Source organism: Elgaria multicarinata, chromosome 2 (assembly GCF_023053635.1).
Source record: "Elgaria multicarinata webbii isolate HBS135686 ecotype San Diego chromosome 2, rElgMul1.1.pri, whole genome shotgun sequence".
NCBI lineage: Eukaryota > Metazoa > Chordata > Lepidosauria > Squamata > Anguidae > Elgaria > Elgaria multicarinata.
In genome coordinates, this window is record NC_086172.1 from 156,859,871 (window position 1) to 156,882,732 (window position 22,862).

The 22,862-nt window shown below is 39.6% G+C and overlaps 1 protein-coding gene across 1 annotated transcript in view; it reads right to left on the bottom strand.

Annotated features, from left to right (window-relative positions):
* CCDC88C (coiled-coil domain containing 88C) overlaps positions 1-22,862 on the bottom strand; it is a 117,093-nt gene that overhangs the window by 33,959 nt on the left and 60,272 nt on the right. The window contains exons 5-13 of the mRNA XM_063117962.1: positions 21,632-21,690; positions 21,062-21,145; positions 18,941-19,081; positions 15,373-15,557; positions 12,753-12,834; positions 11,602-11,760; positions 8,871-9,017; positions 7,630-7,774; positions 5,729-5,910 (exon numbers count right to left, since the gene is read on the bottom strand). Of these exons, the coding sequence (XP_062974032.1) occupies positions 5,729-5,910; positions 7,630-7,774; positions 8,871-9,017; positions 11,602-11,760; positions 12,753-12,834; positions 15,373-15,557; positions 18,941-19,081; positions 21,062-21,145; positions 21,632-21,690 (1,184 nt within the window). The remainder of the gene's footprint in view (positions 1-5,728; positions 5,911-7,629; positions 7,775-8,870; positions 9,018-11,601; positions 11,761-12,752; positions 12,835-15,372; positions 15,558-18,940; positions 19,082-21,061; positions 21,146-21,631; positions 21,691-22,862) is intronic.

Genomic DNA, 22,862 nt, shown 5'->3' on the forward strand with positions numbered 1-22,862 from the left:
CAGACCAAGGGTTCATCTAGTCTAGCACTCTGTTCACAGAATGGCCAACCAGCTGTCAACCAGGGACCAACCAAGCAGGACATGGTGCAACAGCACCCTTCCACCCATATCCCTCAGCAACTAGTGCACACAGTTGCTTGAATACTGGAGATAGCGCTTAACTCAAGTCATAGAGCCATTCCTAGCGCTTAACTCAACTAGTCCAGCTCTTTTCTAACAATAGTCAACCACAGTTTGCCCTTCAGCAACTGGGATTCAGTAGCATGCACCCCTTGAACATGGAGGTTCAGTTCATGGCTATTATCTATTGATAGATTTATCCTTCATGAAATTATCTAATTCCCTTTAAAACCTATCTAATGACCAAACTAGGCAAAATGCCATTCATGCATTTAGCATAATTAATGTACAAAAATTATTGCCGCAAGATGAGGTGGAGGCTGCTGGCTAAGGGCCAAACTAGATGCAGCACAACTCAAGCAAACAGCAACAGTATGAATGTTTTTTTAAGAGAAAATCATAGGGGCAGGGAGTGGGCTGCTCTACATTAGGATTCATGCGTGGGGACACAGGGTGTGTAGGGGGCAGGATGGTTTTAACAATTTGCCTCCTCACTGTGATCCTCATTGTGATTGGGCTCTCTGTGCCTGCTAAGTGTATTGCGGGGGAAGCTCCCATTCACTCTGATGGAGTTTCTCTACCTCTCCCCTGCACCATACAAATAGCAGGGATGCCTCACCCCCACCCCCAATCAGGATTAGAACTGCAGCACAGATCTAGGGTTAAAGCTTCTTTTTTTGTACTTAATTCTGATTGTTATGATAATGTACAAAAATTAAAGATCAGCATATGTTGTCAATTCTTTCTTTAGTCTATCAAAGATTACTATAAATGTAGGGAAGATTCATGCATTAAGATCAAGTCCAGAGTCAGTTATTCTTAAACTGCAGCCTGAGGGAATGCCAGGCAAAAGTTCAGCTATGCACCAACACTATGATGTAGGTGGAACATCAGAAGAAGAAAAAAACCAAGTGGATAGTTACAGAGATGGTAGTGAGAGAGAAAGATCTCTAAACCACTGTATATGGGGATGAGGGCGGGCGGCTGAGAGATGGCATTTTCAGTGTCATGCCTGAAATTATACAAAAGAATATCCAACCATTGTGTACCATACAAACAAGCTTATTCAAGTGATTCTTTGTGTATAAAATACGCTAGCCTATTCACATACTTGTCCAATTTGGCCCTTACTTCTGAATGAATTGGACACCCATCCAAACACCACCACATTGGCAAGACTGTCTGAGAAACAGATGGCTGAGTTAAAAAAAGAAAGGAGCTTGGTCGGCAGATTACAAGCACATATTAGCCTAAATTACAGGAAACAGCTAGATAAGGCAGCCCTGCCCAGTTTGTAGATAAGAATGTTTGACCTTTGTAAGTGTAGCAGCAACATGGTTCATTGGCCCCCAAGGGGATATCTGACAAAGGCTGGAATAGAAAGCTCTTCTGGCAAGAGCTGCTATTCGCAAAAGCCTCCCAGGGGCCCAGAAATGAAATGGCAATGTCTATTTAATCTACTTGTTTCTTCTCAAAGGCATTTGGGATGAAAAATTAAAGCAATGTAGCTCAGTGCTCACTCTTGTTATGTATCCCTTACGTAATAATAATAATAATAATAATAATAATAATAATAATAATAATAATAATAATAATAATTTCATACCCGCCTCTCCATTTTGATCAAGGCGGGGGAACAACAGTAAATACAAAATACATAAAATTGAATTAAGAACATAATATCCATTGCTAAAACATCTAAAAACCGTCTTAAAACATCTTAAAATTCCACTGGATAGGCTTGCCGGAAGAGATCAGTCTTGATAGCTTTCTTAAATGCTAACAGACTGTCAAGTTGAAGGCAATCCCACAGGTAGCCTGGACTCAAACCATGTAGGGCTTTAAAGGTGATAACCAACACTTTATACTTCGCCCAGAAACTAATTGGCAGCCAGTAAAGAGATTTTAAAACTGGTGTTATAATCAGGGCAAAAAATTGCAAGTTAAAACTATCAAGCTATTAGTCAGATACTATCAAGGGCACATCATATACCCCAGGGTGCCTTGAAACCACCAAATTGCTCAATGAGTTAGCAAGATCTATCTAATGGAGAGTTTTGGGTTACTCATATGAACATGAATTAAGCTGTCTTAGTCCACCTTGTCCAATATAGTCTAATCTGTCTGGGAACAACTCTTCAAGGTCTCAGCCATAGATTTTTGCCTGCTCACAACAGCACAACACTTGGTTTCTCTCTAGAAGACCAAATGAAACACTGTGCTATGAAAGCATGGCAGGAAGGAGGGAAGAATAGGAAGATAGAAGAAGAGGGCCCAGAAGGAACAAAAGCCAGTGAAGGAAAAATGGAACCAAGAGTGGACAATGACCTTCTGATGACATATTACAATTCCCACAAGGTATCAGTCCGCTGCAGCAAAATAAAGAAGTGTTGTGGCACCTTAAATACTCACACAATTATGGCATAAGCTTTTGTGGACTACAGTCCACTTTGAGATTTATGAAGTGTTCTTGAGCTGGTGGGTAATATTTACTCATGGCTGTAAAGTGTAAATGTGCCATATGTACTTTACCCACGCACTTATGATAACATGCCCTATACCTCATGAAGTGGACTGTAGTCCACAAAAGCTTACACCACAAAAAATGTGTTCATTTTTAAGGTGCCACAAGACACTTTGTTTCTCCTATTTTACAAACTTTGAGGCTGAAGTTCACACATATGTACTAAATGGCCTGGTTCAGAGATTATACTAAACCATGGTACACAGTTGGCAGAAGCCTTGGACTCACATACTTCCCTCTCTTTAGTGTGATTATGAGGAGAAGTTTGGAAGCAAATGCTTTCATATTAACCATGGTTTACGATCCTGAATTGTTCAATAACCATAGATTAAACTAACCACAGTTCCCTTGATTTGGACACAACCAGGAACCCTGGTTAATTTAAAAGTGGAAATGAACCTTTCTAATTTCTTCCTCACAGCTGTGGCAGGAGAGGAGAGGGGAGGGGGAGTGTATCACCCAAGGCTTGTTCATATAATGCTAAATCATAAATTAGCATTTTGCCCTAAAAGTCTATTGCAAAGAAGATGGAATTATTTGCTTTGGCTGCGATTAAATGTTCCAAAATGTTTTGTAAAGGCTGCACTGCTCTTTCTAGATGCAATTACTCCAGAATGATGCCCCTCAACATAGGAGTCTTCAAGATACAGAAGAAGAGAACCACCTTCAAACATACATTTTAATTCTCTCCAGGAATGCAAAAACTCACAAAATGAAAGCCAAAGCCAAAGCCAAAACAAAATATTGCTGTTGAATGTTATTACTGATAAATCCATTACCCGCATTTACTGTGTAACTATACGTAAGAAGGGATTCAAGCAACCAGCTATCTGGACAAATTCAGTTACCATACTGGAGTAGCTTCTGTGCTGAACCATGGTTAGCAGAATGGAATACATCATTGACCAAGAACTTTTATTTTTAATTGCTGTTCCTCAGCTGGGCTTACACTTGCAAGCAGCTGGCACTTCCTCTCATCTTTCTCATGCGTGCACATTCTTTTTTTGCCCTACCCCTGGCACCCTCCAGCACTTGGTCAGCCACAATTCCAGAGTCCATGGAATGCTATTCCGTTTTAAAACAGGAGGGCAAAAAACGTAGCAGTGAGTCATGGTAGACCATGATCTATGACCAATGTTGTACCACTTTGAGGAGGGTGAAATGCAGCACTCAGAAGAACAGGTGCAGCTGTTCAAATGGCTTACACTGCTGGATACTCTTTGCAGCCCACCTTCCTGGTATGAATCAAATAAATAGTAAGCCCTGTTGCATGAGCAGAAGTACACTCATGTGCCCTTTGACGGACCCATTGTTTTACTGTTATAGGAAGCCTCTCTGAGTTTTTGATATTGGACAGCCTATACATTAATAACAATAATTTTAATATCACCACTGCTGAATCTTTTCAGGATCTTTCTAAATGCTTCCTTTAAATACCAGAAATGTTCTGAAAGGCAGCAGGATTGAACTCCTCTGCTTCTGCAATTTGGCAGCACTGCCAAAATTTGGTGGCAAATTGCTACATTATGCCCATTGCCCTAGCATGTGTTAGTTACACCTTGAGCAACCCTTGGTTTAAGCTAGCACAACATCATTAGCACTGGGGCACAGTTAGATTCTACCCTTTGTTCTGCACCCCAACAGAACTCATTGGTCTCATAAATAGAATTTAGAATATCTCCACTTGCTCTTATGGGTATCTTTTGAAATACCTAATCCCCAATGGCTCAATCCACAGTGCAATTAAAAAAAATCTCGACAGCTTCCCCTGCTGCCCACACCCCAGGGAATCTAACTTGTTTCCAATATGTTGTAACCATTCTTCATAAAAGTCAATGAAAAAAGTTTAAAAAGTTGAGCTACGTTATCATGAAATTCATAACTTGATGATGAAGTGCAAAACATATCATGATATACCCAATCACTTCATTTGGGGACAGCATAACAGCCCCAAAATAAGCTGACCCAGTGATAATGAGGGATGGAGAAAAACACTGGCATTATGGGACAGAAGATACCAATGATGTAAGTGGATCAGAAGAGCAAATAGAAGATGTCCTAGAGAAAATATAATAGGCCCAACTCTCTCCTTAGTGAAGATTTAAATGGAATCACATCAGAGAGGCAACTGGCCAATTGTTTACTCTCTAGAAGTCAAACACTCTTTGTTTTGTGTTTTTTAATCACAGTCTATTACAATAAATTACAAATAATTGGTACATACCAATCCCTGTGCATATGCCATAAACAGTAAAAGTCTTAAAGGATCTGCACTATAAATTCCTTTCATTTATTACATACCTATACCACCCTACAGCAAAGCTCTCTGGGCATTTCGCAAAGTTTAAAAACCCTAAAAATACAGTACTGTGCATAATATAAAAAGACCTAGTAGCTACAAACATAAAACCAGGGCGCCCGCACACACACACAATATTCCATGACCTAAATAAAAGCATATCATATGCTACAAAAGGCTTGGTAGAAGAAGGTTTTAACCTTGTGCTGAAAGGATAAAAATGTTTGTGTCAGGTGAGAGTTCATTCTACAAGTGAGGGAGGCAGGGTGCCACTGAGAAGGCCCTCTCCCTTCTTGCCACCTTTCGAGCCTGCCTCAGGGGAGGCACCTGGAGACGATGAGCATAGCGTAGGGATAGATTCATGCCAGGAGAGACACTTCACCAGGTATCGCAGTCCCGAGCTATGCAAGGCTTTATAGGTCAAAACCTACACCCTGAATATATTTACTTTTAAAAAAAAGCTTAATGTGAATTTGATAAAAGTTATCCAAAATGCTATGATATAAAATACACTCAATATAAAGTATGTGCTGAACAAAGTCTGGTATATACAAAACATTAAGGATTGCTGCTCACATATATTGGCAAAGCCAAGAAGTCAGCAGAGTGCAATTACATAATTAGGAACAAAACTTGAGAGTTGGGTTGGCACTTAAAAACTGCACTTGAATTCCAAGGACTGACCCAAAGCAAAGTTCAGAATTATGCGAGGGTTTTTTTTAAAAAAAGATTAGGCCAGCTTCCAAACAGTCCCTGGTAAGCTCAACTAACATTCTATTAATTACCTTTTGGCCAAGCTGTTGGTTCTCATTTTGCAGTTCCACAAATTTAAGGCTATTCTCTTCAGTTGTTACAGATGCATCCCTGAGCTCCTGGATGACGTTTTGCAGGCTCTGGTTATCCTTTTCAAGCTTCAAGATGCGACTCGATGCACATTCGTTCAGTTCAAAGACAAAAGATTTCCTTGCTGTTGAAATACAACATTCAGAATACCCAGATGTCACATCTTTGTAAACATGGATCCACTCCCAGGATTACAAAACTATGCCTTAATCCAATCTGCATCAACCAACTTGAGTAAATATCCATCCTTCCAAAAGCAAGGAAAAATAAAACGCACATTAGCCTCAAAACACAAGGTGCATCACTTCTGCTTTGAGAATTGTATTTATTTTTATTTTCAAACTACATGTAGAATGTTTCTCTCCTTTCCATCTAAATCAAGGAACCTGTTCTAGTTCTAAATCAGTGTCTGGTGTCGGTAAGGGACTAGATGAGGATGAACAAATTGAAGCTTAACCCTGATAACACCAAGGTGCTCCAGGTTAGTCGAAAGGCAGATCAAGGAATAGGATCTCAAATTCTGATGGATGGAGTTGCACTCCCCTTGAAGACTCAGGTTTGCAGCTTGGGTATACTCCTGGATTCAGCCCTGAACCTGGATGCCCAGGTTTTGGAAATGCCCAGAAGAATGTTTGCACAGCTGAGACTTATGTGCCAACTGTGGCTGTTCCTAGAGATGTCTGTTTTGGCCACAATCACACATGCCTTAGTTATATCCTGTTTGGATTACTGCAATGTGTTCTATATGGGTCTGTCTTTGAAAACTGTTTGGAAACTTCAGCTGGTCCAGAAAGCTGCAGCCAGACTATTAACTAGGGATTCCCTCCTTGCGAATGCAACAGAAAGGTGACCTTAACTTAACACAATAGAAATGAAAGCAAGGAAGTTAAGGAAACAGGTTAAAAAATGCAAGCACGATAAAAGCACGAACAGTGGCTGTTTAGAATACTGTCTATGGGCTTTCTTTGAATATTTGGAATTATACCGTATATTGTGGGAAGTGACATCTGATTATCTATATTGTTTGGAACTTTTAAGTCAGTCCCGAGAAAAATTAGCCCACAGTACTAATCAGCTTGGCACACCATTCCTAACCATGGTGGCTACAATAACCACAGTTTATACATGCTCACTAACCACTTGCTGCCAAAGGGTTAGCATGGCTTAACATGTTGTCTGATCAGGGCCATTAAAAGTTAGTGAGAAACTCTGGAATAAATAACATATGCACCACACCTTATTTAAATTCAAACTAATTATTTTTTTTTAAAAAAAATCATCTGAAATTATCTGATTTTTAAGTGATGTAGATATTTTGTATCTGGCGCTTCTGCTAGGCCATTATGCAAAGGAGAACCATCATTCAGAAAATAATTGCAGCTGCTAATTAACAAGTCCCTGCTTCTGCCAGCAGCAGGATATGTCACTGCAAAAAGCAGGAAAATCTGGCAAGAAACCGCAAGACAAGCTTCGAACAGGAACTTTTAAGCCGCAAGGCCCAAGATAATTTGTGCCTCAAGGCAAAAGATCCAAACGGAGTCCCACCCTAACTAGTAAAATAATAATAATGAGCTATATAATTGGCAATCTGCTGGCCTTTAACAGAAGCACAAAATCTGCCACCCAGGTATGGCTGCCTCTTCGCCCAATGGCGAAGTTTTTAAAAACCAAAAAGGAAAAGAAATAGGAAATCCATCTGATCAGAGCAGGGCAAAAGCTGACTTTCTAATGTATTAGGTTTAGTATTTATTATGGGAGCCTCTTTCACACTTGCGTTACCAAACCAGAATTATAATATAATAGTCAGGTGGTAACTTTTTCAGAGTTACCTCATGTTACTTACTATCTGAGAGATCGGTGCTCTTCGACAGCTGCTCCAGTTCCCGGCCCAGGTGGACAGACTCATTCATGCTTTGCTTCTGAGCAATCTCCAACACCATATTCTCTTCCAGCAGCTCTTCAATTCTCTTTTTGTCGGTATCCCTGTCCTAATGGAGAAGGGGGCAGGCAGGAAGACATAGCTAGGGTATTATGAACTACTGAGAGTCTAGATTGGATCCTTAACATTTATACTGACAAAGGGCACTATGTATTAAAGGCAATGGCAGCCAATGTCTTCAGCCTGTTGGTATGAGGAGTTGGCCTCGTCAGTTAAATCGTTCATGTGGAGAAGTCCCAACCTAGCCAGGGCCCCTCTCTGAAATATAGTTTTTGCACTATCTTTTCACAAGCTGTAGTTCAGTAGCTTCCAGTAGCAGCAGCTTTACAATGCATATTCTCAAATTTAATTCACCAAGGTTTTATACAACATGTAAGGCATAGTAAATATTTATTTATTTATTTATAACATTTTTATACCGCCCAATAGCCAAAGCTCTCTGGGCAGTTCACAAAAATATATAAATATATAAATATATAAAATATATAAATCAACACAGTAGATGCATAGTTTTAACAAGAATATATTTTCACCGAAGAGTGGCATCAAATTGTGTTTTCCCCCAAACTTTGGGTTGTAGAGTCAGTGTTTAGATTTTTTTTAATCGTAATACTAATGTCATATATTCTCCTAGTTAATTATATATCTGTCCTAGAGTTCACAGTGTCAGATATGCTTTTAAAAATATATTTTGGCCAAGACCAATATTTTGAGTCTACAGCTTATATTAGAGGTGTTCACACAATGACTGTCGCCCACTGTAGCTTATTTATGCCATGGTGGGTTGTAGTGCATGCTGGCCACCATTTTTAATATGCAAGCCACAGCGGGCGGATACCATAGTTGGACATACCACACGTGAACCTGGGCCGCGTGGATTATGCAAGGGTTAAATAACCTCAGATAACCTTAGGGAAAAACCCTCATTGATTAATACCACAATTAAAACATAAGTATCTTCTATGAAATATGCCACAATGAGAAACTAATCTATTTTTATCACTTGTTCTCAGTATTTTCAGACTTCTCATTCTGTTCCAAAGAATAATTACCTTCTTCTGGGGTATATACATATATCATCCTACCTCTTAAAAATAATGTTTAAAAAGAAAATCCCACTAATAATTAAAGACATCACACTGTACCAGTTCTATATCATGAAGTTTGGATTTCAACTGCAAGTTCTCCTTTTCAAGTTCATGCAATTTATCACCACGAGCTCTTGCGATCATCAACTGCTCTTCTAGCATTGTCTTCGTCTCAATCAATATGATGTTATCTTCTCTAAGCTCCTGCAAATAACAAAAAAATGTAACATACAAAGTTGAGGGTGATTTCATTAAGGTTTCAAATGCCAGCTAGTTTAATACACTGCACTTTAATATGTATTTGTTTATTTGATTGATTGATCTATACCACACCTTAAAAGACAGTTTTATAGTTGATGTTCGACTTAACAAATCACAAAATCATGCCATTTGTGAAACTGAAATTGTATAAAAATAGAAATAACATCTTGCAGAGCAGGGAATTTATTTAGATCAGCAAAATCCGTGTTTTTAAGCTACAACCGGATAGCAATTTAAATGTTAATTTTAACTGGAATTAAACGATATATTAACCTCCCTTCATTCCTATGAGATTTAAGACAAAACAATCACTGTGACATAGCACCAAACTATATGTAACAATGTGCCCATATGTATGATGAGCCCAGTGGCTCCTTCTCCATTGCTAGACATTTCCCTGCTTCCCAATCCTCTTCCAGCATAGCTGTGAGGAAGGGTTTAGAACCTTTCACTTCTATTTTTGATCGACTACAGTTCAGCACTGCATCCGGACCTTAAGTTGTGGCTAATCTTAACTATGGTTTGTTGAAACAAGTCAGCTTCATATTTAAGATTAACCACAGTTTGTAGGGCTTGGACCAAATGACAAAGTGCAGTTCATAAATGGAAGCAAACCATTTGTGAACCGCCCAGAGAGCTTCAGCTATTGGGCGGTATAGAAATGTAATAAATAAATAAATAAATAAATAAATAAATAAATAAATAAAATAAAGCCAAAGTTTCCCATCTCCTCCTGGCCATCATGCGAGAAGAGAAGAAAGAACTCCATGGAAGCCAGTGCCTGGGGGATCAGGGAGGCAGACTGAACTTTTGAATTTACAGCCGGATCCTAACAACTAGCTGGATGCAACTATGGCTGAGTTCTAGCAATGGAGAAGGAGCCATTGGGCAGCTCTAGAGAGTATCAGTGAAGTCTATGGGGAGTGTCTTTAGCAGTGTAAGGAGAATGACTATGCTTGATCACGTTTTAAGGTTCTAGAGGAGCCTGGACTCACTTTATTCACATGGTTATCAGCTACTTTTTACATCAGCTAACGATACAACTTTTGCATTGAACTTGGCCATGAGGAGGAAATTGGAGCTCCTTGGAATGATTCCAATGAAAACATAAAATGAAAAAGTCATTCTTTAGCCAGGTTTTACAGGCAGCCATTTCTGGAGGGGAGTTATTATGCTGCAGCTTTAAGAACTTGCGGCTTGGGCTGAAATGATTACTGTTGGCCTCTTGTCCCTGTAACCCTTTCTGCAGCTTGGAACTGTTGTAGAGAACAACAGAAAGCAACTAGGGTTGTACTTAGACCAGCAGAATAGCAGAAGAGAAAACCCACTCTCTCCTGTAACGGTATTTGCTGCCAGGTTCCTCTAGCACTGAGGTCTTCAATGTGGTGTCCATGGGCACCAATGGACAGGGGAAGCCTTCCTTGGTGCCTCCTAGGCTCTCTGCCCCTCTTGATTTGTATTCTATTTTTACTTTATTTTAAAAAAATAATGGCAAGGGTGGCACACTGCAAAGTGAAGTGTCAGCCTCCAGTGTCATCTTTTTTTCAAATAATGCCCCAGGTCCCACTTTTCTTAGCCCTAAACATTAACTGTGAAATGAGTATTGGAGCAGAAGAATGTGTGTTCAAAAGTGTGGTTTTGTGTTTTGGAGCTCAGAAATCCCCTCTGCCATTTTGTGAATGGGCAACACACACACACACCTGGCAGCCATTTTGTGGGCGTGCTCACAGCACTCTCAATATTCCAAATACAGCACTGGCCCCAAAAGTCCGGGACCCCTATTTCAAGGGCACACTACTGGGAGTGGAAAAGGATTCTCAGCTCTTATCTGGTATCGCCTCCAGTGAGAAGAAGGGATAATTCATACTACTATTTAATTACTGGTTGTAAGCCATCTTTTAAAAACTTGCATGTGTGGAAAGGCTGGGTTACAAATATTTCAAACAATACATACATAAAACGTGAATAAACAAACCAATAAAATGGTTTTATTAGTTGTAAAGCTGTTATGATTTGGGAATAGGAATACAAATTTTAAAGGGCTGATCTGTATTCTATGAAAAACCAAGAACAAAACCTATTATAATGAATGATATTCAGGAGAGTGATATTTAATTAATTTCACTTTTATTTACCTTTCCTCCATCATGGAAGTCAAAGAGGTTTGCTAGGCAGTCTCCTACGTAAAAGTGACCAGACACAAACCTGCTTAACCTCAGCAAGGGTGTTGCATAATATGCCCTCAGATCATTCCCTCAGGCTACCTTCTTGGCTTTTATTTTGGAATCCAAAGGATAATCAAGAGTGGAGAGACAAACCTTGGGATTCCAGGGAAAGAGCCCCAAAACAGAAACAGTTATTCATCTGGTTTAAAATACAACTAAATAAACTCACTTACACTCCTGACCACTGGCCATACTGGCAGGGAGTTGGTGTCCCAAACACCTGAGAAAGCTACCTTCTGCCCACTGCTGAAATGGGTGGTAAGGTGACCAGCATCCCAACCCTTACTCAAACCTTGACTTGCCTCCATTCGTGCCTTGTAGAAATCCACGTCATGCAGTTTTTCTTTACACCGGACCAGCTCCATCTCAAGTCTCTCCACTCTGTTTGCTTTTTCTCTTAAGGAATCCAATTCATCTCTATAGGCCCGAGCAGAGCGGGCATCTGCCATGAGGTTAATGTTCTGAGTAAAACAAGAATAACAGAACAAAGTTTTAAATTGCTGATGGCAAGGAAGACATGTATGAGAAACAATACAGTCATCAACACAACACTAATTGCTACACAGAATAATCATTCAATCCCGTAAAACAAAGCTAAAATATGCAGCAAGCTTTGCCAAACCACTGAGTTACTTATGGAACTTATAACTGCTAAGCAACCACACAATGGCCATATTGGCTGGGGATGATGTGAGTTGTAGTTCAACACATCTGGAAGATACCAGGTTGGGAAAGGCTGGTCTAATCCTTCCTGAAAACATTAGGAGAGTGAATGTTGTAATACTAACATGTGTTGATAATACAATATGCAAGCATTTGAGTTGCACAAAACTCTTCACCAGACTCTTCGATAGGATCTTTTCATTCTGCCTTATAATAGCATGACTGCAGTCCTAAGGAACAGACCAAAGGTGCAACTAGTCCAGCTTCCTGTTCACATAGTGTCCAACCAGATGCCTCTGTAAAGCTTACAAGTAGGGCATGAAGGCAATAGCTCTCTCCCTTTGTTGTTCCACAACAACTGGTAATCTGGAGCATACTGCCTCTGACATGAGGTGCTATATAACGACCATGACTAACAGTCATTAAGGGCACTGTCCTATGCATTTTAAGACAGAAAGAAAGGCCTACAACCCCCAGCTGTCGTTGTAGGCCATTTTTTGTCTAAAAATGCAAAGAATTGCCTCTTGATAGACCTATCCTCCATGAATTTGTCTGTTCCCTCTTAAAGTTATCTAAGCTAGTGCCCATCACCACATTTTATAGCAACTAATTTTTGGCATGAAAAACATTGTGTGAAGAAATACTTTCTGAGGTACTTTCTAGGGTTCTGAGTAACCTGAGTGCCTGCATGTACATACACTAATAGGAGTGGTCAAAAAGGGTTTGAAAGTGATAATTTCTTACAATATAATGTAATATTTCTTCTTTTTAGTTTAATCAATATCCTTACCTCCTGCTTTATTTTCTGCAGCTCCAGGACTAGCTCATCCACTTCATGCCTAGTGTCAACAAGTTGCTCTGATTTTTCTTCCCTGAGGATTTCATACAAGTTGGTTAAAAATTATCACACCAATCCCTGAAACCATCAATAATAAACTAGCAAGATACATATCTAGGCCTAAATGAGAAATATGCCATGATTCAAGTTTTCTTTTCTGCTAATTTATCAAGATCAGCAAAGTAGGCTCCAATTATTTAAAAAAGTTATTTCTTTGTAATGGATATTAACATTCCCAGTGAGTCAACTAAGATCCACAGCCAACAAGGAAGTACATTGAAAAAGCCCCATATAATGAAGTGTAAGTAACATTAAAACTGGAGCCAAACTGGAGCTGAAAAATTAGGAGGGTAGAACAGACAGGTTGAAACAGACAAGCAAGGAGTATACCAAGAAAAAAGTCATTGCAAAAGAAAGCTACATGATGTTACATCTTCCGGCTGGTTTTCTAAAACTCTCTATATAGAAACAGCTGCACAATGAGTGAAGATATGCATCTTTGTTAAACGTGTGAATGGGCACACTCCACATCACTGGCTGCGGCTGCAGGGGTAGTGAAACACACACGAGGGTATCACAGCAAAGGGTAAATTATATCAGACCTTATGGAGGACGGGGAGATTATTTATAAAAATCTATGGTATGACCACACTTAGAATACTGTGTACAGTTCTGGTCACAGCACCAAGAAAAATATTGCAGAGTTGGCAGAAGTGTAGAAAAGGGCAACTAAAATGATCAAGAGGCTGGAGCATCTCCCCAATGAGGGAAGGTTACAACAACTGGGATTGTTTAGCTTGGAAAAAAGGAAGCGAAGGGGAGACATGATAGGGGAGTACAAAATTATGCATGGCATGGAGAATGTGGATAGGGAGAGACTTTTCTCCCTTTCTGATAATGCTAGAACCCAGTGGGGTCATACCATGAAGCTGAGTGGTGGGAGATACAGGATAGATCAAAGGAAGGACTTCAAGGACCTCCACTTCCCTTACTCGGCTTCGTCCTTTTTCTTCTGCTGCCCCTTACGCCTGGAACGCTCTTCCAGAACACTTGAGAACTACCAACTCAATCACTGCTTTTAAAACTCAGCTAAAAACTTTTCTTTTCCCTATAGCCTTCAAATATTGAGTTTGTTCTGACTCTACACTGTTTAGCTTCACCCTACCCGGTGCCTGTTTACACTTCCCTGTGCCTGTTCGCATTCTCCTTCCCTCTTTATTGTTTACTACAACTTATTAGATTGTAAGCCTACGCGGCAGGGTCCTGCTATTTACTGTGTTATCTGTACAGCACCATGTACATTGATGGTGCTATATAAATAAATAAATAAATAAATAATAATAATAATAATAATAATAATTCACACAGTGCATAGTTAAACTATGGAATTCACTAGCACAAGATGTAGTGAGGGCCACCAATCTGGATGGCTTTAAAAGGGAGTTGGAAAAATTCCTGGTGAAGGCTGTCAATGGCTACCAGTCCTAGTGGCTATATGCTACCTCCAGTATCAGAGGTGGTTGCTGGGGAACACGGGTGGGAGAGTGCTGTTGCACTCATGCCCTACTTGTGGGTTTCCTGTGGGCAGATGGATGGCTATTGTGTGAACAGAATGCTGCTCTAGATGGTGTCTTGGTCTAATTCATCATGGTTCTTTTCATATTCTTATAATTTGACATGCAGGTGTCCCTTTTGGCAGAAACTCCATCTCAAGGAAAATGTGGACTTCTGCCCTGAGAAAATACAGAAAAAGTGCCCCACCATTCACCTGCATCAGACTTGCATATGATCATTCACGTATTACCAGATTCTGTTCCCTATAGCTTTTAAATATTGAGTTTGTTCTGACTCTATACTGTTTAGCTTCACCCTACCCAGTGCCTGTTTACACTTCCCTGTGCCTGTTCGCATTCTCTTTCCCTCCTTATTGTTTACTACAACTTTATTAGATTGTAAGTCTATGCGGCAGGGTCTTGCTATTTACTGTGTAATCTGTACAGCACCATGTACATTGATGGTGCTATATAAATAAATAATAATAATAATAATAATTCCAGAGGAGAAACCTTGTTAGTCTGTTGCAACAAAAACAACAAAGGGTCTTGTGGCACCTTAAAGACTAACTCATTTATTCTGGCACAAGCTTCGTGGACACTATCCACTTCATCAGATTCATAGATGAAGTGCATTTGAAGTGGGCAGTGTCCACAAAACTTTATGCGGAAATAAATTTGTTAGTCTTTAAGGTGTCACAAGACTCTTTGTTGATAGTATCAGGTGTGCATATCCTGTTATTTTCTATACACATTTAAGAATTTAAATGCGGGAGTGGGATGAAGTAACACTGGAAGCAGCTTTAAGAAACAGGTAGTGGGGGTGTTTATGCATGTGAGAAAAACAAACCAAGTCTACATAATTTTTCAGGAATATCTTTCCAAATGTAGGGCTGCCAGTACAGATCAATGGATTGATGCTAAAACTCCCTCCACCAGGCATGCAGTTCTATATAATAAAGGATGCAAAGAGGCAAATCATTCCCCAGCAGCACTCGGGACTTAGTGTCAGTACTTACAGCTCTTGTCTGATCCTCCTTAGTTTAGCCTTTGTGTCTGCAAGCTCCACAGATAGATGCTGTTTGTCCTCATTGGAGAGGCGGCTGGCTGGACTAGGGGAAGAGGCTGGACTTGAGGTTTTCAGAGGACTTGGTGGCTGTTGGGATTGTAGGTAATCTCTCTCCTGAGTGAGATCTACAATTAACTGGAAACAAAACACACACACACACCACCCAAACCAAAATGTTATAAGTGAAGAATTCATAGAAGGATCTCAGATTGCTGCACAAAAACATCGACTATATGGAAAGATCTAAGCACAGAAATTGTTAGCGACACAAGTACATACTGTAAATCAAGTTTGTACTTGAGTTACAAAGAGCTCAGCTATGATCATAATGACCAATAATCTCATACAGCAGCCAATTTAAGAAGCTGGATTCATTTATTTAGCATCACCAATGTGTGTGGTTCTTTACAAAGGTACAACCAAGAGACAGCTCCCCACCCTTTCAATTTAAAATTTGGCAGAGGCACTAGAGAGGGGGGAAGGCGAAAGCAACAAGAGTATAGGGGACGAATATGCTTTCATGTCAGCTCTATAGACTTAGGCTTGGCTATTTCCCTTTGAAATAGGGAAGCAACCAACAGTACAGCATAAAAAAAGAGCTAGTCACTTACAATGCATACCTCCAGTCTAATATTCTGAAACCAGTGTTTAGTTTAAAAAAAGGAGAGGTATTGCAAAGCGGTTTCTACATGGAAGCAATTCTCTCCTCTTGGCCAGATATTCATCCTGGCAAAGGAGGAAAAAGCACAAAGACGCTTCTGTTTCCTTTACAAACCATGTTAGGAGCACTTTGAACTTTATAAAACACAGGAATAAAAAACATGCCTGAGTAGCAATGAACATGAAACTGGTGTATAAAATGCCATGATCTACAGTCATATTCCCATTTCATCACATGCTGCTATCACATTTTTTTCACTTGTGGGCACATATGCTAGAAAGCTGTGTCTAATTATGTCAACCTAATATGTGTACAGCAGGATGCGAAGTTGATGCATGCACAATTATCAGAAGTCATAATCCACAAAAGACCATGCGAGCTAATTCCTACATAGAAGTATTTTTCATCGAGGAGTATTGTAAAGTTTTGAAATGGTTGTTGGGAAATATAGTTTGAGTAGTTTGAGAACTATGGTGACATAATATGCCCTTAAAGTTAATTGACTTTTTCCTAAAGTGTTATGCCCTAATCTCAGTCTGAGTTTAGGAAATGAGCATTTCTGTTATTTTTTCTTTCTTTCCATCGCTTTAGCTCAGATACTAGAAAATATTATGCTTCCTTATAAGGACATTTATGTTAGTGAACCATGAAGTGTATTCAAAGTTCAGCTGTTTTAATGAAAACAGTATGAAAAATAATCTCCAGATGCATTGATAATAACATGGAGCAATGGCCTTAAAAATGCATGTCCATGTAAAGGCTCTGTTCTGATTTACTAAAGCAGCTGATAGCTTTCCCTCAAACAGCCTGCACTGGTCCCTCAGCCAGATCCCAGCACATGGCAGACTGCACACATGGCACAGAAATACAAGGAAACCTCCGTTTCCATGGTACTCTTTCAGGCACTGTTTCCTGCAGTTCCATATTTTTACCCTAAAGCACGAAGCTGGGAGTGGAAAAGATGTCTGTTTATTTCCCTTACACAAGACTGTAATTTGACAGCAACAAATCTGCCTGTTTAAATGCACATCTACCCTAAACACGTATGTAGGCAGGGGCGGGGGAGGGGGGAACAGAACCCCGACTGGCATCTTGTAGCTGTACCTCCATGTAGCCTCTCTTCCCAGCACTTTCCTCTCTGCCAAGTTCAGATACCAGAAGTGAACTCAACTGGGAGAAAAGTGCTGGGGCGGAGGGAGAGGGAGAAAGGACTGTAGAGAGAAAGGCCATAAGAAGAGCCAGGCTGGATCAGATCAAGGGTCCACCTAGTCCAGCATTCTGTTCACACAGTGGCCAATCACACCCCTTTAGGAAACACACAAGCAGGACCTGAGTGCAGTAGCACCCTCCTAAGAGACAGAGTACAAATAAGTGTTTAGCATGCCTCACCAACACATCTTTTTGTTCTTAAAATCAGCCCTTACACACACACACACACACACACACACACACACACACACACACACTTTTTATCAGGACAGACCCACATTTACAAGACATCAACCCAATTTGGAAACATCCCATGGTTTGTTAATTCAACATCAAAGCATGGGTTAAAACTCCGGGTTGTTTCTCCCTCTAATCCAGAATCCAGAATTCTTAGTTTGGACATCACGGTGAACAACCCGGGAATGTTCCTGGGTTGTTTAGCAAAGCAAAAGCAAACAAGTGGTCAAGAACCAGCACATTTATTCACTCCCACATGCTCACAAACAACCCATGGTTTGTTCATCATGGGTTGTTGATCATGCGAACCTGGTCATTTAGTTTGGCTCTTAATATAAGATCATCTGGCAAGAAACTGAAAGATGGCTTTTAAATGTGCTGAAATCAAGAGGAAATGTGCTGAAATCAAGAGGAAATGCTCTTGAATCCCAAGAGTGCAAACAGGGAATTGAGATGGCAGGGTCAGAAACAAATTAAACCTACACATCACAATAATGAGGTGGTAGAATTATGGAGAAGGATCTAATGGTGTCTGGCTGCTAGTGCTATTTACTTTATGCTAGTGGAAACCAACTTTCCATAACGTTAAGTGTTTCCAAGCACAACGCTTTTCCAAGGAATCATGTTGCACTAGCACGTGCTATTCCAGTAGTACAACATCACTAGCAGCCAGACACAGTTGGCTCATTCCCATGGACTGTACCATTTCAGGCTGTAGGTAGGTGAAAGGTCATATCTGTTGCATACCTCCTCCACACATAAAAAGGTATCTGTCTACATTAATGTAGCACTTCAGAAAGGCGTAATGCAGCCCTCTTCTCTCAGATGTGGTAGATTATGATATGCACAGAGCACTTTGCCTCCATCTACAACCTAAAACTGTATAGTCCAAAATTCTAAGCCACTCATCTATATAATATGTAGAAAGGCTCAAATACAAGATGTTGAGCAAAACAAACCCCTTACAAAGTTGTTGTTGTTATATTTTATAACATATATTTTATATACTGCCTTATCTGCTAAAAAGCCATCAAGGAGGTGTACAAAAATTTTAAACAATAAAACCTTACAACATTAAAAACAATAACATTAACTGCACATTTTAAAAGGCTATACCTGAGACACATTTTAAACCAGGAACCTGTGCTTACCTGCTTAATGTTATGTAAGCATGGAAATGGAAATACTATCACTACCTGCCTGACCTCAATTTAGACTGGGACAGAGCAAGAGGAAGCCTTAATTTACATTTTTCAAGAACAGGCTCCTAACTGGCTAGTACTTGGTTGAGGAAATCAGTATAGGTGCAAAAGGTTAATAGAGAAGGGAAGTCCAAATTGATACTTCAAATAAAATGCAATCTATTAAACACAAAGTAAAAACACACAGCACTAAGTCACATTAACCGTACCTCTGTGCATTCATCTCTCTCATCAATCAGCCTCTTCAGATGGAAAACCATATTTCTGGAGAGAGACTCTAGCTCTTCTGGGGCCATATCTGGGAGCTCTAGCCACTGTAAGTCGAATACATTCTCCTGATTATGTGTTACCTAAAATCAAGGAAAGGAAAACAAAAACAGGAGATTCATCTATTTTTTACTTTTTATTGGAAGATATTCAGATGTCACTTGACAACGACAAGATAAAAAGCTGTGCATGAGCTTTGTCCATAGACTGATCCTGCATGTGTTGATCCAGAGGTTTTACATCCCACTGTGTGTAACAGGACTTTTCCCAGTGAGTTATTCCTAGGATTGTGGGCTAAGTAAATAAACACATTCCAATAGACTTCCACAGTAATTTCTACATTAACAACATCTGCCAACACCACTGCTTGGTCCTTCTATCTCGCTTTGTAAAATGATTCTTCCCAGACTTGAAAATGTTGTCTTCCACAAAAGTTTTTAAATCTCATGGATGGAGAAAATGCTTCAACTTGTAACTGACTAGAAGTATGATGGCAACCAAGAGATTCCATTCCAGCTTTTTGAAAAAGCATTTTGGTGACCATTAGAAACCTGATCCTCCGTCCTCCTTTTACCAGGGCCATTTCTACACCTAAGGACTGTCCCAGGAAAATGGAGGGATCATGCCTGCCTGCTCCCGGGATCCCCTGTATGGCATTTGGATGCACATGCACGATCCCGGGATATAAGGCTGGTGTAGACATGCCCTACTATTCCCCAAGGAATTAAAGGAAATAGTTCTACTCTGGAGCACTAGGATGAAGTATAAGAGAGGTATAACAATACTATCTTCATAAAGTTTCAAAGCACACTTTTCGGTGACTCATGTTCTCAGAACATTGTTACTGATAATGCAAGAATAACTTAATTTTTTTAAAAAGAGAAGATGGTTATAAGGTAGACCTGCCATTTGCCCTTAAAAGCCCTTCTCCTTAGATCTAAAATCACTGGGACAAGATGCAAGCAGTTAAGTGATGAGAGGAAGGTACCTAGTACATTATAAGACGTACTCTATTACAATATCATTGCATGTAGGGCAGTGTTCTTGTTCATTAAAAAAATAAGAGACATAGCCAAGAATTAGTGCTACATTGGAATGGATAAGAAAGGAGAGGGGGGCGCTACATGACCAAGACCCACAATACATACAGGAGATTTTATTTGTTTATCTTCTGCTACTTATACCACAGGATTCTATATTCAATTTCATGCTAGTGATGTGGTAGGCAATGCAGAAGGATTTCATCACTGCAGGCTGTATGTCAGCTAAGAGCTTACCAACCCCAAAAACCCAAAACCCAAATAAAGTGTATGATCATGACTTTATTACAAGCCATGTAATAAATCTGCAAATCAATCTACAAATGTTCCTGCTCTAATAATAAACAGAAACTGGAATAAAAGTCCAACCACTGCATAACTACATCAGTGGTGCTCTAGTTGGTGCTTTTGATGCCCATTTGATGACTCTGCTTTTTCCATTTATGGTCCTAACACAGGGACAAGCTAGACATTATATTATAAAGGGAGATGTAAGGAGTCTGTGAAGTTGATTATAGCATCAGCACAATGAATTAAGGGCTGAAGAAGACAATGGGAGCCAGGTTGAAGGGAAGGTTTCAGTCACAAGTGGAAAAACATAATCTGGGCACCAGTTTTAGCCAGCGACAGACAACAGGTCTACTCTTTAACACACACGGGCACACACACACACACACGGGCACACACCAGAAGGGTAGACTCACAATTCATGTTTCTCAGTCTGAGTCTAAACAGCTCAGTAGAGTTGGTGTTCAGGCATTGCTGATAGTATATCTGTTCTCTGTTGCTAGTTATGGCTAAAGATACTTTCCCGCACCCTCATGGAAAAATTCCCACGGATACATTACCCCCCCCCATATATATATACATTGTAAATGGTGTATAAATCTATTAAATATACTCTGGTTTTTCTTCAGATTGTTTAAAACTTTCACCTACTAAAATCAATCAATCAATCAATCAATATTAGTGCAAAGGCCACAGGAGCATGACAGAAAAGGCTTAAGGAATTGAGAACCCTACCTCTTGGATGTGTGAAACAATTGCAGCCTGAGTTTCAATATCTAGTTGTTTTATCTTTTCAATGAATTCTTCTTTTCTTTCACACTATAAAGGAAAACAAAAAATGCATAGCACTCCTATAAATGGTGCAAAGATGCATGTCCATGATCAAAAGGTTAGTTCTACACTGATGATACACCATTAGCACATCCTGCCTCCCATTTATGGTACCCTCTGTACAGAGATGCTTACATAGCACCTAATTTATTGTTCCTCTGGAACCAGGCAAAGGTCTTATTATTTTCCCAGGCTTTGACAACTTGAATTTGGAAGACATTTTATTGCTGCTGGTGTTTTCTGTTCTCTTAGCATTTTTGAAATGTTTTATTTTATTGCTTTATTTAGTGTACTTATTTTTATTGTGTGATCCACCTTCAAAATGTTTACATTAAAGAATAGCATTTAAAATATCCTCAAACTACAACTAGTACTTGCATGCTAGTCATACAGGTAGTTTAGGCAATTAATTTATTGTGCTCAACAAAAGCCACTATAGGTATAACCCAAGTAGTAATTTAGTAGTAAACTTACCTGCACGGCACAACCCAACACCAACAGAAGCAGCTTTTTAATTTCATCCATACTTTTACCTAAGAGGCAAAAGCTGACCATTAATATAGAAATTATGAAGAATTTGATTTTTTTAAAAGGCCAGAGATGTTTAAATTACGTACTATTTGTTCAGGATGTGGCATATCCCTAAGTTTCAACCATAGCATACAGCGTTAACATTGCCTTGCATTTTTCCTCATCTGTTTGAGAATTTAAGCCAGTATGCTTATAGTTTCTGGTTGCCAAGGAAATGCTTAAGACCTGATCATTGTGAATACTTTTAAAAGCTCAAAAACTTAGATGGCAAAGCATACTAAACACAGGTGGTTGGTTTTTTTTAAAGAAACGTTATGACTTTTAAGGGCTTATTGAAAATTACTACAAATGAATGTACATATTTTTGGAGTCATGTGTATTTGATGAGTCCCTTTTCCCCAGGGCATTGGCATGTGTGTTACTACCAACATGTTTAAGAAACCAGTTGCCTACTCCAGGTTAAGGTTCATAATAAAGTGCCAAAACACCGTCTCTCCAATTCTTCAGTTAAAATGACTGTTGACTTGATCTACAACAAATTATTGAACTCATTCCAAGAGATTAGAACATATAAAAGCGGTCTTACAGGAGACAAACCATTGCTCAGTCTAAACCAGTGCGATATACTCTTGAGTGGCAGCAATTCTCCAAGAAATCATCCTTAATCTGCATGTTTCTTTTAACTGGAGGTGCCAGAGGTTGAACCTGGGGCTTTCTGAACGCACAACATGTGCTCTACCACCAGACTAAATCAAGACTACTTTGATCATCAAAGCGGCACCTTCCTACTCTGAATTTTATAAACACATTTTGTTCCTTTTTTATTATTATTTTAAAGGTTACTAGATTGAGAGATAGTGACTGGCTCAACTCACTCAGTAAGCCTCTTGATTTAGCAAGGATTTGAATACAGATCCCCCCAGTCTCAAACCCAACACTTTGGCTACATAGGTTGTTGGGTGTATCTGACCCTGGAAAATACCGGCTTACCAGAGCTACAATGAAGGAAATCAAGGAGAATGGAGAGAGGCAACTGAAAAGAAGAAATAGAAAGGGTTCCCAGGCAACTAACTGTATCAGTTTCATCCTCTAGGTCCACAGTTTTCACTTACATAGCCCCCTGGGACTTGAATTCAACTACTGACAATGTCATAACATGACTCACATAAATGAA